This window comes from Kogia breviceps, chromosome 4 (genome assembly GCF_026419965.1).
Source record: "Kogia breviceps isolate mKogBre1 chromosome 4, mKogBre1 haplotype 1, whole genome shotgun sequence".
Classification (NCBI taxonomy): domain Eukaryota; kingdom Metazoa; phylum Chordata; class Mammalia; order Artiodactyla; family Physeteridae; genus Kogia; species Kogia breviceps.
Genome location: NC_081313.1, coordinates 135,192,477 through 135,207,994, shown reverse-complemented (window position 1 = coordinate 135,207,994; position 15,518 = coordinate 135,192,477). Strand labels below are relative to the sequence as shown.

At 47.0% G+C, this 15,518-nt stretch overlaps 1 protein-coding gene across 6 annotated transcripts in view; it reads right to left on the bottom strand.

Moving 5' to 3' along the window:
• Nucleotides 1-14,873, bottom strand: part of EBF1 (EBF transcription factor 1) — a 399,420-nt gene extending 384,547 nt beyond the window's left edge. For 2 of the 6 annotated variants that reach the window (XM_059062917.2, XM_059062919.2), the window contains exons 1-4: nucleotides 9,684-9,871; nucleotides 7,329-7,485; nucleotides 6,709-6,772; nucleotides 6,019-6,074 (exon numbers count right to left, since the gene is read on the bottom strand). In XM_059062917.2, the coding sequence (XP_058918900.1) occupies nucleotides 6,019-6,074; nucleotides 6,709-6,772; nucleotides 7,329-7,485; nucleotides 9,684-9,817 (411 nt within the window). In that variant the 5' untranslated portion in view covers nucleotides 9,818-9,871. Of the gene's footprint in view, nucleotides 1-6,018; nucleotides 6,075-6,708; nucleotides 6,773-7,328; nucleotides 7,486-9,683; nucleotides 10,677-14,589 lie in introns of those variants that run through there. The other 4 variants (XM_067031999.1, XM_067032000.1, XM_059062921.2 and 1 more) reach the window with 4 other exon arrangements.
• Nucleotides 14,874-15,518: the final 645 nt, after the last annotated feature.

Here is a 15,518-nt window from a genome sequence, read left to right as displayed (position 1 = left end):
GTAAAACAAAAAATAGACGGTGAACTTACACAGGGATCACACTTCAATGGGATGCCAAAAGAAATACAGAGAATTGAGCACAGTTTTCTTTGTTTACTTTTCTAATAATTTTAACTCTTTGTGTTCCATGCAAAAATAAAATGGGCAAAGAGAATACTTTTGACTTTGGTTCATTAAAATCTGAAAGGTTTTTAGGAACAAAATGTTTTCATTAGGAGTCTTTCTTGGTTTACAAACCAACAATCGGAGACTTGTCATCATTAATTTAGAAAGACAGAAAAAGACAATGAAAGGAAAGAAAGAAAGAAAGAAAGAGAGAAGAAGGAAGGAAGGGAGGGAGGAGGAAAGGGAGGGAGGAAGGGAGGGAGGAAGACAGGTAGATAGGTTACCTATAACTAACAAAAACTCCTAATTTTTCATTTAAATCAAAACAGTAACCTTGAAAATACATCACTCTTTTTTCCAAATACAAAATAAAAGGCCAAACCTAATTTGTCACCTTAAAGAATACATTCATGAATGTACAAAGTATCTCCTTCAACCAGAAGTAAAGTGTCCTATAAATACAGACTGTCAACACGACTTTGGCAGCAAATTACCAAGAATCAAAACTAAAAAAAAAAAAATATGACCACCTACATTATCAACATGCTGTATTATTAATCATTACTTTCGACCACCAAGTTCCACTGCTTGTCATTAAAAAAAAAAAAAAGTGTTAGCTAATGCGGTTCGAGAAATTTCCAGTAGGTGAGGGAGCCTTAGTTAAAAATTAATCTGTGCCAAAGAAAACACTACAAATTTGACGTTTCATAAACAATTGTGTCAAACAGCAATCCAAAATTAATAGTGAAATAAAATGAAAAATTATTTTGCTTCAATTAGCAGCTTAGCTACTGGTGAACAAATTACAAAGATGTAATTTAAGCTCAGCAGCTAAGCAGGCCTGTTTGCAGAACTGAATTAGGAAAGTTGCAAAGGAATGATATCATATTCAGTATGCTGTTCAGTTACATCACAGCCCTGAATAAAAAGAGAATGTGTACCAAAAGCAGTTAGCTTCAGAATGCATCTTTTGTGTCTCAAAGAAATAAAATCTCTCATATTATTCAAACACCAAGATAAAAACTGAATCATTCTAACAATATCATGCAATATTTCTTTTTCTAGCAGTAATAAAAGATATTTCACTCATATGATAACTACATTTACATCTATATTAGTAGATACAACTGGCTTTGTCAACTAAATGGGATAATAATAGTAAAATAATAAAAGCAGCTAATTTATTAAGCACTTAATGTATGCTAGTCACTGTGTTAAGCATTTCCCATGTATGAATTCATTTAATTTTCACAACTGAGCTTCCAGGTAGGTGCTACCATTACTTCAATTAGTTTCCAAATGCTTACATATTTTAATAACTAAGACCAAATCATTCTTGCTCAACAACTATATAAACCATTCACCAACATCCAGACCCTCCTTCATTCCTCTCAGCAATATAAGTAAAGACATAAGAATAGACTATCCGTGTAGTCATACAATTTCGATAAATGCATCACTACTAATACGTTCATTTTTAATGCTGTTCAAACATTCACATGGAAACAGCTCTAGCGTAAATATCCCTGAACAAATGGCTGTATATTATCCAGGAGGGAGCAGTTGGACCGCCAGACTGGGAAAGTACTAGGCCATCTGGCTCAGGCAATCTCTCCAAAACCATCAGCTTTGTTTTCACCCCCAGACTCCAAACAACACATTTTCCACTGTGATGAGTTTACATTTTCCCAAACACAGGTCCTGATCATGCATAAAAATCCCAAACTTCTTCATTCCTCTATGTGCAAGGAAATTCAAATCACCTGCATTTTTGACATGTTACCAAAGAAGAGAGAAAGCTGCTATAATATGGCTCCTAACTATAAACTTGCCCTGTCATTTTTTGTTTGTTTCCCCAAATATATGAAAGAACCTCTCTGCTGGCCTAGTTGAATTCCTTAGGAACTTACTGATACACTAAAAATGTGTTTATCTACCAATGAAGAACCATGAACAGAAAGGGTTGTTAATCAAATCTACGTAGCTGTGGCAGGATATGATGAAACAATCAATCAGAAAAAGTGCACTCGCATCAATAACTTGAAGTACTGGGAACATCAGAACAAACATATAAAGATTAGGTGGAAGGAGAACTATGGCAGCAGTTCTGATTATTGTACCTTAGACTTCCCACAGTGCTGGGACTTTTTAGGGCTCCCCTCACCATATCACCTACCTTCAAATCCATACACACAAGGATTATATGACTATTATTTTTCCCTTTCCGAAAAAGAGCTTTGGTTTGGTGGCAGGGAATGTTTTGTTTTTGATAACTTTATGGAATTGGTACTCTTTCTTTGAATTATAAAAATGTCCCTTTTTTCAAAGCAAGATGGTAAGAGGGCAGGTAAGTTAAAGGTTGTTTTTTTTTTTAACTATTTAAAGATAACTCACTGAAGCAATCACAGAATGTAATTATATATCAAATACTACAGGAAAATCTGAACTGAGGCACATTAAAACTCAGACCTCTCCCACTGAGTTCATTTGAGTTTCTGCAGTAGATACCATTTCTGGATGCAACAGCCATAAACTTCTGGATCCTAAAGGCCTTTTTGCATGCTCACTAATGGAATACCAAAAACAGCAATGACAAAAAAAAAAAAAGACAAAACAAAAAACAAACCAAAAAAAAAAAACCCCACCCTATTTTTAGTCCAGCTAAACTTGGTTTTGCAAAACCCTTCCCAAAAGCAAGCTTCTTATTTTCTAGTTGGTGGACAAATATTTTAAATATAATTATATGCTTAGTGTTTTATAAGAAAAGCATAGGGATAAGAGGGCTTAGATCCTTACACATTCACTTCTAATAAAGCTTTCCCTTTCCTGGTAGAGTCCAAAATTAAGAGTCATTACCCCAAAGAGTGTAATGAGACACTTTGAAAAGGTGTGAAATACTGTGTCATACCAATACATCTTGGTTGATTGAGTACATTTCTGTTTGATCTCAATGCTGCTAACTCTACCCAAGATCATGAACATTCTATGAAAATATAAAGTGCACAGCTAGTTTTGAATTTTGCTTGCCAAAGAATTCCCTTCAAGTTTTAACCCCAACTTCTGAGTCAAAGATATGACATCACATACATAAAGCTGCATCTCTGATGTGAAAAATGTTACAATAAATAAGCAGCTAAGAGAAGACACTTGAACTCTGCTTAGATATTCCCACTGAAATTTATGATGTTATTAGAACTCATCACATTACTGAAATTATCCCATTCAGCACTCTAAATATCAAAATCCTGAGTCTATCTACCTGGACGAATTTCACAGGGGAAAAAAAAAGTAAGCATTTAATCGGTCACCTTATGTCAAGACTTACTTCTGATTGAAGGGGTCACTGCACACTTAACTAAAATAAAAAATTTAAGAAACTTAAAAATCAGACTTGGCATTTAATTATCACAGAATAATTTCAAGCTAGATGAGAATCCACTGTTTTACTCATCAAAGCTAAAATGTAATAATTATGTCACAGCTAAGGAAAGTCATGCTCTTCATGTTGATCTGCTTTTTTGAAGACTATTGTATTAGCTGTGTACACAAGAAGCTAACCTACTTCCCAAACTCTTACAGCACATAATCAAGGAAAAAGCAACCGGATAACGAGCAGGGATTGCCTTTCAAAGTAAAAGCTACAGAGAAGGCATTAGACAACTATTATGAAAGCAAACAGGTATGCCTGGAAAAATCTTTTTTCTTGATATTTTTAGACTAAATTCAGATAATTACTAAGCCTTTTTTTCAGGTCACTCCCCACCAAAATATATAATTGCCTACATTTATAATTTTAACTTTCAGTGAGATGTCACAGTATGGCAAGTAACTCTCTTATACCTGCTATTACTACACTATATCTTATTCTGTTCCCACTCCCACACCCAACACCGATAGAATTTATGAAACCAAGGAGTCAAAGAATGCCTGAAGCTATAGTTTTTCTTAAGCTCTATGACCTTGTTAGTAAAATGATATTAGATATATTGCTTTATAAAAATCAAGATTATTCTTCCACCTTAGAAGACTGTGTAAAGTCAGTTCATCTCATAATGGGAAGATCAATTCTTGTGGCACTTTTGGTTTAAGGGGCCTAAAATAAAGTTTTGAGAGAAGTTATCACGTCAAACATGTCCTAATTTTGTGCTCCTTACAACTGTTCACTTCATAGAATTGCCGATAATTTAATATTTAAGTGGCCAATGTTTCACAAGCAGACAGGTCTTACATACTGGTTTGTGGGGAGTTTTTATTCTTTAAAAAATAAATTCTAATAAGTACATAAAGAATATGTATTAGAAATCATACTTTCCCTCTCCCCCTCCCATCTTGTCTTTCTTCTGATGGGAATGTCAGGAAAAGATACCCAGGGTATCAAAGACAATTTTTTAAAAACAAAACTCCACTTAAGACATTTTTGTTCTGATATCATTTTTTTTAAGTTACTGAAATAAGGCTTTTGCATTTTTTGCTTGGCAGGAAAAATATTTAACAAAATACAGAGCGTCCAAATCAAAGGGAATTATCCTATGTAATGATCAAAACCAGTGTAGTAATAATAATAAAAAACAATAATAATACCAAGAGTAAAAGCATAAATGTGCGTTTACTCTGAACAATCAACTAAGAAATAAAACAGATCTTTAAGAAAGTCAAATATTTTAAGCTAATAATTTGAAATAGATTTCAAGAGATATGTATTTATCATTTAAAAAAATACATGTCATACCCTCATGTTTTTTACTTGGTTCACAATGAAATAAAGGTAAAAATTACAATTAGCTGTTATTAAATTGGTTCTTGCTAAGTAGATTTTAAAACTCCCAACAGCTTATTAACGTGCATTTTACACAACATATTTAAGCCATGGGTATCTAAAAACAATTTTTAAGTATGCATGTATACTCTAATTTGAAACCTTCCAAGCCAGTATCTATGAAAACTACATCCATTATTTTAAAGGGAATATTTTAAAATCGCAACCAAGCAAACCAGTTTTAACCCTCTCACTAAATTGGTGGTTAGTACACAATGGGTAACTTTTCTTTGTTTTGATTTCTTTCCCCCACCCAATAAAACTGTCTTCTTTTTTGTCACGAAATCCTCCACCTACCTAACCAGATATTTTATTCGTAAACTTTTTCTTAAAATTAAAAAGAAAAAATGTTCCTGCCCCTCGTAAAAACGTCAGACCTCTTTTCTGACTCGGCTCATAATTGTATCTTTTAAACCATAACTCAAACTTAATGTATACTGCTTGGCACCCGCGTGTTGGGAGCTTAAGAAAATGCCGTCTATGTACCTTTAAGACCACAAGCTCACTCATGCTGCCTGGCTTCTTGCCAAACTTGGAGGCAAAAGCCAGGAGGATTTTTGCAAAATATCTTCTAACAATTGTCGCTCCGTCTTCCAACACTACCACCACCACCATCTCTTTTTTAAAAAATTTGTAGAGTGGGTCAAGTGCGCTCTCAGACCATCTCACCATTTCTGGGGAAGCTGCCTTTGCCCCTCACCCGCTTCCTCTACCTCTGCCTCCCGGGGGAGGCCCTGATGGTTTGGGTTTCACAAGTTCAGCCCGATCTGCACGAGGGTCTCTGGGCACCTTTGCGCCCCCTGGGGCTCCCCGGCCGGGTCAAAGGAAGTTCAACCCATATTCTCCCCACGCAGCACCCCGTAGTCTTAAATCACAAGGTCCGAATTTCCCTTATAAAGAAGGAGCCGTCGAGCCATCTCCTCCACGCGGCGAGTCAACGTGCTTTGGGGGCATTTGGAAGGCTACGCTGAGAGCGCGGTCCGCCCTGGCATTGAGAGTTCGAGTCCCAGCCCTCCCGCTAAGGAGTAGCCAGCGTCTTGACTCTCCCAAATTTCGGGGCCGTAGAGTCGCCCCCGCGACTAAGTTAAGAAACTTACTTGTTTTGTCATGGAGTCAATGAGGCGAACGTAGAAATCCTGCTCCGTCCTTATTCCTGGGGGAGGGGCGGGGGATAGGGGAACGAAGGAGAATTAAGTGAGAGAGGATCTGCAGGAAACAAAGAATGGGGCTCCAAGGCTGATGGAACTCCGACTGTCCCGGAGAAGCACAGCCAGGACCCCCTTTCCCCAGTTCCCGGAGAAGGGCCTCTGGCCCAGCCCGAGCGCGTCTGGAAGGCAGCCCCACCCCCAAGCACAGCAGCTGGGAATAAGGCGGACCCCCACCTGGGTTCTCTCCCTTCCCACGGCTGGAGTCCCTCTGCGTGCTCTCCGGGAGCCACCAAGGCCCTGACCGCTCTAGCCCCCTGAACTCAAGGGACTTGGGCATGAAGTCTATGCTAAGCGGAAGAACGCGGCCTTAGGAAGGGGAAGAAGAGAGAAAGCAGCCCAGCGGGGGCCAAGGCGCCACACCTGGCCCCAGGTACGCGTCCGCTAATGCCGCCGCCCTAGAGCCACTCAGGACCTCCTCAGGTGAAACCGCTTCAGGCGAAACTTAGGAGAGGCCGGTTCACCCCGAGGATGGCGGACGACTGAGCTTTGCTGCGGGTTCTCGTCCACCTGAAGCTCCCCGCGCCCCCTACCCTCACCCGGAGCCCCGGGGTGCCGGCGCAGACCCGACGGGAGCCTCACCATTGCTGTAGAGGAGCTGGAGCCGGTAGTGAATCCCGTTATTGGTCTTTTCGCTGTTGGCTTCCTGGGTTGCAGCAAGACGCAAAGACACAAGAGACGCAGGAGAGAGGTCGGCGTGAGCTAGTGGACCGACTTCGAGGCAACCTTCCCCAGGCAGGGACCCCGGGAGCCGGCCAGGCCCGGGAGCAGCAGAAATTGCGGCCAACTGTGACCCCTCTGCCGCCCTCCCGACCCTTACTGCTCCTCTAACTTTTGCTAAAAACTTCCGTGGGGCTCGCACGGGCGACCCCGTTCCTAGGGCCTGGGGGCTCGAGCTTGGGCCAGCAGAGGCAGGAGCCACGCGTGGTCGCGCGGTCGAGGGCGGGCTCATCCCCAGCGCCCTTGACTCTGGAGTGCGAAGCCGGGCTCGCCTTGCTCCATCTTTGGGGACTCAGCACGAGCTTTTTTGGAGCAGAACCTCAGGAACTAGGAGTCCGGGTTCGCCCTGAACGGGAAGTGGCTTGGGGGACCCCGAGCGGGAGTGTGTTATGATGCTTTGCACTCGCGAGGAGCTCGCCTCCCGAAGCGCCTGAGCCTGCTCCCCGGCTGGGGCGAGGGGCAGCGGCGCTGCGCCCACTTACTTTTTCCTTCTCCACGAACCCCACAAAGGCTGTCCTCTCGATCTCCACGGGCTGGCCCTGTCTGTCGTAGAGGGCCAGGACGAAGTGGAAGAAGTTGGATTTCCGCAGATTGGAAGGCGGCTGCTTCTCAAAGTGAGCCCGGGCCAGACCCACCCCGCTGCGGCCAAAGACGCAGAGTTAGACGGCTAAGTGGGACAACAACCGCGACCCCTTGTCACCCCTTACACACGCGCGAACCCTCAAACACCTTCTCTGGCCCCAAAACGCCCTGTGGGCTCCCTACACGCCCCCTCAGGCGCCCCGGGCCCACCCGGCGACGGGACATGCGTGCTCTCGCCTGCTCGGTCCTCTCCGCCGAGGACCTGCGCGCCCGCCAAGGGCCTGCGCGCCCCCCGAACTTGACGAAGAGGTGTGAAAGTTTTGTTTGGGTTTTGCGCGAGGTAAAACGCTGTACGCGTTTACTCCAACCTGACGCGCGCTGCGTGGGGAGGAAGAAAAGTAGCGGTGGATGAGGTGAAGCGCTATCGTGGAATAAAGCCGGTCGTTTACAACTTAAAGGGAGAGTGGGCATGGGAGTTGGTTCTCGCCACCCCCTCGAATCTCCCGTGGGCAGGTGAGAATGGATGGGGAACATGCTCAGCTCCTCGCTGCAGCAGCCATCCTCCGGGAAACCTCATGTGCAGGGCCTCCCCCCACCGCCCCCGGCCAGCCGCGGGTGCCGGGCCTCGGGAAGCCGTCTGTCCCCACCCCCACAAATGAAGCATGTGGAGAAAAAGGATCTGCGGGTGGAACTCAGAGCAGTCAGGAGTGGTCGCTGTGGGAAAGGAAATTGGGTGTTTTTTTTTTTTTTAAAGACCTGTCCTGACAAAGTTTCGCTGTTCCGCAGAAATCCTCACACCCTTTCCAGCAATCCTATGGATAAGGGCTGACGGTTGAGCGCACCCTCCCGGGGGCTGGAGCCTCGGGCGCCAGGGGCGCAGGGCGGCCACTGACAGCCCGACCTGCCCGACACAAGGGCGCGCGCACACACACACACACACGCACGCGCCACACACGCACACACACACACTTTCGCTTCTAGCCCAGTTACCCAACTCACTCTTACTACCAACCACCCCCATCCTTATTATCATCGGGGATGGGAACAGTGTTGTGGACACTTGTCCCCAGCCCGGAGAAGATGAGGATGATGTAATTAGTCATCTTCATTCTTCCCCTTCCGCCCTCTCTGGGCCGGAGAGAGCATGGAGCCACCAGATCCCGCATTCCCCCAAGCCCAGCTGGTGGCCTAAAAAAAGGAGGGGACCATTTCTCACTTGGGACCAGGAGTCCCCAGAAAGGGTACTGAGGGTGCCCAGGAAAGTTCCCCCAGTTCAATCTCCAAAAGCAATGCCTCTAGGCCACACAGCCTAGCATGCAGGAGCTGAGAGTGGCAGAGGGGCTAGAAGGGGCCATGGTCATAGATGGTGGGGAAAACTTTTAGGAGACATCAAAATTAAAGTTAGGAGTTGTTCTTCGGGTGGACCAAGAAAAACTGAAAGCTAAAGGGAGAGGGAGAGAGAACCAGAGAGGAGAAATAATTGATGATTCTAGGGGGAAATGGAAAGAAAAAAGGGGAGAGAAAATGAGTGAAGAGAAGGAAAATGAGGAAGGAGGAAGAAAGAGTGAAGAAAGAAGAAGAAAGAAAGAAGAGGAAAGAAAGAAGAGGGAAGGAAAGGGGGAAAGAAAGGAAGTAAAGAAAGGAGGAAGAAAGGAACGAAGAAAGGAAGGAAAAGGAAGAAGGAAGAAAAAGGGAGGAAGAAAGGGAGGAAAGGAAGGAGAAGGAAAGTTTTTTAAAGGGGGGAAGAAAAGAAAGAAGAAAGAAAAAAGGAGGAAGGAAAGGAACGAAGGAGAGAAAGGAAGGAGGAAGGAAAGAAATAAAGAAGAAAAAGCAAAGAAAGAAGAAAGGAAGGAAGAAAGTTAGGAAGGAAGGAAAGAAGAAAATAGGAAAGGAAAAAGAAAGAAAGAAAGAAAAGACAGGCGGCCTGAAAAGAAACAGCAATCACAGAAAAACACAGATATCCAACATCATACTGGTGAGACGCCTCTTCAGGCTTAAAACAAAATGAAAACAGTCACAGACCAGGCAGGGAAAAGTGCCGGTAAAGCGCGGGCTCCTCGCAGGCAGCTCTTGCCTCTGCGGCCGCAGGCAACCAAGACAGAGCGGCCGGGGAGCGCGGAGCCCCGGAGACGAGCAGAGCCGAGCGGCAGACGCAAGAGCGCGGCCCGGCCCCGCGGCGGCGGCTTCCGCTACCACCTCCCGGCTCTGCTGCTCGCGGCTTGCCTCCCCGGCCGCGGTCCCCGATCGGTACTCACCTCTGCGCCGCCGTGTTGGCGTCCAGCACCCCGGCGCCCTGCATCCACGTCCGCACCGCGTTCATGCCGCTGCCCAGCGGCTCTTCCTTCATGCTGCTTCCACTCCGTTGGATGCTTTCCTGAATCCCAAACATGAAAACAACCTTTTCTTGTGGAAAATCTCCTCCCCCTTGAAAATTTGAAAAAAAAAAAAAAAAAAAAAAAAAAAAAAAGAAAGAAAAACGCCAGCCAGAGATTTTTTTTTTTTTTTTGAGTTGTTGAACTCGCTCTAGAAGATCAAGGCGGGCTGGAAAGCAAATTTTTAAAAAATGTAAACCTTCGCTCAAAACTGAGCGATAACCCGAAGGAAAAAAAAAAAAAGGAGAGAAAAAATGAAGGGAAAATCCAACAAAAAGACCAAAATTAAAAAAATAGAGATGTATGCTTGGCTGTTGGGGGTTGTTTGGTTGGTTAATTTTTGGTTTGGGTGCTTTTTTTTTTGCTTTTTTTTTTTTTTTTTTTTTTTTTTTTTTTTTTTTTTGTAATGATCACAGGCCGGTGGAGGACAGGAGGGGCTGGAGTTTCCTTTTGTAGAGGTACCGTTCACTTGAAGAAGCAGGAAGAAAAAAAAAAAAAACCCTGATGGCAATTTAAGAAACAATAGACTCAACTCGCGCTGCCGGCTTTGCTACTTCAAGTGTCATTTTCCACAACCAGGCAAGTTTTTCCTCTCTCTCTCTCTCTCTTTTTTTCCTCCTTCTCTCCCAACCAAAGATGTTTCTTTCCTTTCAGTACGTATAGATGAGGAGGACGCTGGTTGCCATAGACAGATACACCAGAGAGGGAGAGTGGGGTGGGGGGAAGGGGGAGGGGGGTAGGGAAAGACAGAGAGGAAAGGAGAGGAGAGGAGAGGGAGAAAGAGAGAGAGGTGGACCCTGCTGAATGGAGATTCTGTTTTCTCCTTGCTAAAGTAGAAGTGATTTGCAGGCTTTCCCTATGGAATCCAGTTTGACTCTCCCCAGAGCTAAACACAAGCACACTAACCCCAAAGGGAGGAGGCGGGGCCCGAGCGTCAATGGCCCGCCCCTTCATTTGCATAACGTCATCCTTCCGCCTCTCCGCAGCCAATCGCGGAGCAGGAGCCTGCTGGCTCTCAGCGCAGGGCCACGCTCCCTCATTAACATCCCTCTCCGGGTGGCGCAGGGGAGCCGGCCAAAGTTCCTCGCAAAGTGGCGCGCGAAGGATCGCTTAGTACCCGTGTCCGAGCTGGAGAGGAGCGGGGCTGAGCTGGGCAGAGCCGGGCAGGAGAAGGGAGACAGAAGGAAGGGGAGGAGGATATTCTTCTCAGGGATTTGAGCTGGGGTCTGCATCCCGGCCATTGCAGTCCGTTAAGCATCCTCGCCGCGCCCTGAGCGCGCTCGAGGCGCACAGGCTGCACCCTCCCAGGGCCGTGTCCTGCTCCGCTGTTCTGGGACGTCGGGGGCAAAAGTGGAGGAGACGGGAGAGCCCGGGCAGAAAAAGCAGGACGCGCATGCCAGGTGCCCACCTCTTCGCTTTGAGGAGGGGGTGGTGGGTTGGAAAAATGGGTGTGTGAGATCGGCGCTGGGAGATCGCGGACGGCACTGCCTCCACGCTGGGAGGGAGGGGTGGACCCTGGGTTCCGGCAAGCAAGGCGCTGTGGATCCCCAGGGAGTGGGGGACCCGGGCTCTGCCCCTAGCCAAGCCACTGAAACGCCTCTCGCTCCGCGGCTAGCCTGGAGACCGCCGGCGTTAGGCACTGTCCTCACATGCTCACTTCTCTGGAGCATCCCGCGGGATAGGTAAACCACCGTTTACCTAACGAATGCTCGCACTGGAGCTGTGCCAGGCTGCGTTTTAAAATTTGCTCGGAATAAATCCCCACCCCATCACCGCCCCACCAAATAGTTTTGTCCTTAGAGTAACTACCAGAGCAAAAACAACGTCTCTGATTAGTTATTTGGTGTAGGTTTCTCTCTTCCTCATTCTTTCTGTTAAAATGGGGGGCTTGAACAACCTTCCCCAAACTTCGGCCTCTGCCACCTGTCAAGAAAGAGAGAGATCGGGGAAGGAGGGAATGAAGGGAGGGAGAGAGGGAAGAAGGGAAGAAGGAAGGGAAGATGAAATGATCTCCTTCCTCAGACCTTTCAACATATAAGCTTGTGGCTGGCAAAGGAAATAGCTAGATGTTTCTGGGTAACGTGCCCCATCATTTTTTAGCAGGTTGTAACCTCTAATAAGCACATGGTGAACTTCTGTTTCATTGCCCTCAAAGGAACTCCCTGACTGCAGCCAAATCTGCTAAGGGCTCCTTCGGGGAAATTCTCTGCCAGAAATCCAGGTCCCCTTTCTGCCGGCCTTTCTTGGCCCTTTGATTTAGGGAGCTCGTGGGGTCAGTGATGGAAAAGTACACATGCTCATGTTGAATGGAATGGAGACAGGCAGAAGTTAAACTTAGTGCTCTTGGCAGAGCAGGAAAGTGGGAGCCACTTCCAGATTCATAAACTAGTTGAAAGACTGTGTTTCAGGCCTGAGGATACATGGCCACTGTCTTCAACACTGCTTTATCTCTTGTGCACAAAGCCTACCCAGTCTCATATCATTTAATTTGGACCACTTAATGTGCTGAGCTTTTCCTCCCTGATACCATAATTAATGCCATTTCCTCCAAGAAGCTCTCAAAGAGATCTGTTTGATCCATCAGGATCCCCGCTCTACCCACCAGAGTTCCTGGCACACAGTAGATGTTCATGAGGTGTATGTTGGTGAAAACACTGGAAGGATTATAGTTTTGTGAAGAGGGAAAAGGGGAAGCTGGACATTCTCCATCTCTAAAGAATTTAATTGCACAATTGAAACTTGGCCTGCTGAAAATTTCCCAAAGCTCCAAGTTTAACCTCCAAGGCCCAAAGGGTCCCCAGAGCCAATCCCTTCCCCATCCTGAACCATCCCCTGCCTTCTCTGAGGAGATCCTTCAGAGAAGGGGGACCAGGAAGCAGAGGCCACCCTCCTATCAAAGAGTCCCAGAGGGGCTTCCCTGGTGGCACAGTGGTTGAGAGTCCACCTGCCGATGCAGGGGACGCGGGTTCATGCCCCGGTCCGGGAAGATCCCACATGCCGCGGAGCGGCTGGGCCCGTGAGCCATGGCCGCTGAGCCAGCGCGTCCGGAGCCTGTGCTCCGCAAGGAGAGAGGCCGCGGCAAAAAAAAGAAAAGAGTCCCAGGTAGCACTGGCATAAGACCGAGATCTCCCTCACTTTAATTGCCTGAGCCTCCATTTCACTCTCCAGTAGACAGTGTTAGGACTTCAAGTTGAGTCTGGTGAGGTACATACCCCAGTGATGGGGAACACACAATGGGGCATCAGATCATTGCCAAAGGTGACAGAGAAAGGAGAGACACAGCCACTCTGAGGACCAGGATCAGTGACAGCAACACAACAGATGGATTTCTAGGGGGATCAGGCAAATCTAGAAGCACTCTGCAAATGATGTGTTTGTGGAGGGGCCTGAAGCTATGTGATTCAAAAGAGAAAATAGCCCAGAGAAAGAAGCCTTCGGAAGCCCAATTCCTGCCCCAGACCCAGTAATCTACAGGAACTAAATAAGAGGAAGGCAACCTCCACATCCACCAGGCCATGGGAGGAAAAATAAAAGGGGGCAGGTATCTTTTGATACAACCCAGTCCATTTGGCTATGCAGAGGCAGCAGATACTTCACCTGGGATGGTGAGTGTACTTTATTTTAATCAAGCAGAGTGTATTCTAGTTTTTCTTCTGGGTATCCTTGTGCTTTCAATCTTGCTTTCTTACCCAGTAATAAATGTTTAAGTAGGAAGGAAGCTAAAGAGAAGGTGGAAAAGAGACAAAGAGGGTGATAGAAAACTGGAAACAACACCCAGGCCAGCAGAATGGTACCTTTTTGTGGATTTCCTCTGGTGAATAATGAACTAGCACTGGCAGTTTTAAACTTTGAAAAATCCCTTAAACGCTTTTCCGTCTTCCCTCATGTAAGGTTTGCACCATCTCCAGAAAGCAAAACATATGTGTACAGGGGTGACTATAAAGTATGTACTGAGACTGTCTTCGTGCTTTTTTACATTATAGTCACATCCTCTGTGGAGAGACAAACTTGTATGTATAGCATTGCCCAGGCTTTGTAGCATATCTGTGATATGACTTTAGGGTAACTTATCAGGGTAGTCAGTTACAAGGTAAACCCTGCTTATCAGCTTAATCAAATGGGGGAAGGAGGAATTTTGTTAGAAATGCAGATTTCCAGGCCTTGTTCAGACCTGCAGAATTAAGGAGGAAGAAAGTGAGGGGTAAAGAACATGTACATGAGGAAAATATACAGCAGAATGAGTTTATATGTGGAAGGAGCAATTGGAAAGACTTGATATTTCCCCTGGAGTGAAGACTCCCTCAGGGCTTCTCAGAGGTTCTTCCGCCTGGCGGTGGGCGCGGTTTAGCGTCCACCCACTTCCTCTCAGTTGCTCCAGACAGTAGACAAGGCTGCCCAGCCCTCGGGGTCTCCCCGCGCTGGGGGTAACTCAGGCCCTGTGAGCAAGCCCTTCTCCCCACCCCGACGTTTGACACCTTCTCACTCTTGGATATCCCAACCCTCTTAAGGCACAAAGAGATCAATTCCGTTTCCTGAAGAGCATCAGTCACCGCGGTAACTCCCGGGGAGAGCAAATAGAAACACACCCGCTCCCCAAAAGAGCGGAGACAAGATAAACACTGCCCAGCTAAGACTAGGGGGACGTCCCAGGGAAAGAGGGAATCTTCTCCGCTAGTCCGCCCCCAGGAGGCCAGACTTGGGACCTGTCATTTAGAAAATTCTCTCGTTTCGGTCTCCCTTATGAAGACGCGCCCCCAAAAGGGCCGCCTGTCTGGGAAATGCCGCTTACCTTTTGCCGCTAGCCAGAGACCACTCAGAGTGACACCGGAGGAAAGATGCCTCCTTCAAAGCTGGGAAGAAGGGAAAAGGGAAAGATGGGGCGATGAAGGCCAATGGCGCAAAGTCCTGCCGCAGGCGGCCGGCTCCGAAGGCGTCCCTCCGCGGCCTGGAGTCACGGGCAGGGTTGGACAGAGTCCAAGGCACTGCCCCAAAGAGGAGAGGGATAGGTGGGTGGCGGGTGGTGGCCCGGGGCCCTGGGAAAGAGAGGATCTGAGCGGGGCGCAACTCCGCAGTGGCCCCTGAGCAGCACCCACACGCCGGCGGGGGTGGTCAAACAACGGATCCCGGCCGCCCGCGGCAAAACCCTGCCCCTGCCCTCTTAATGCCTCTACCCGCTGCCCTCGAGGAATGCGTAGGAGCAGAAGGCCACGGTTCCACCGCAAAGCCGTCTGTCCTCCCTCCTTGCTCTCAGTCCTCTCTGGCAAGCGGCAAAGGGAAGGAGTCATTTCCCTGGACCATGAACCCTCATTCCGACCCCCAGCGCTGCAGAGAAGCCCCGGTTTGCTCACCCAGTCTGGCTGATACTTCCAGACTCTGGGAGCGTGCCTCTTCCCACAGCACAGACAGGGAAACTGAGGTCTAGAGAGGGACAAAGTCACCCACAGAGAGCTAGGAGGTAGAAATCAGGCAAATAACACCGCTGGGGCTCTGGCTTGGGAGCGCTTAGCCTGCATGGGACGAGGGCTTGAGGCCAGGCTTTCGAACAAACCTTTCCCGGATTGAGCCTGCAGACTCTCGGGTTTCCTCTGGGGCGGCCCCCAGATAAGAATAGATCCTATCTGTTGAAGGTTTTATGGGCATAAACTCACTGAATTCCCACAACAGACAAACAAGGCAGGTAAGATCACCCCTATTTTACAGGTGAGAAAACTGACGCTC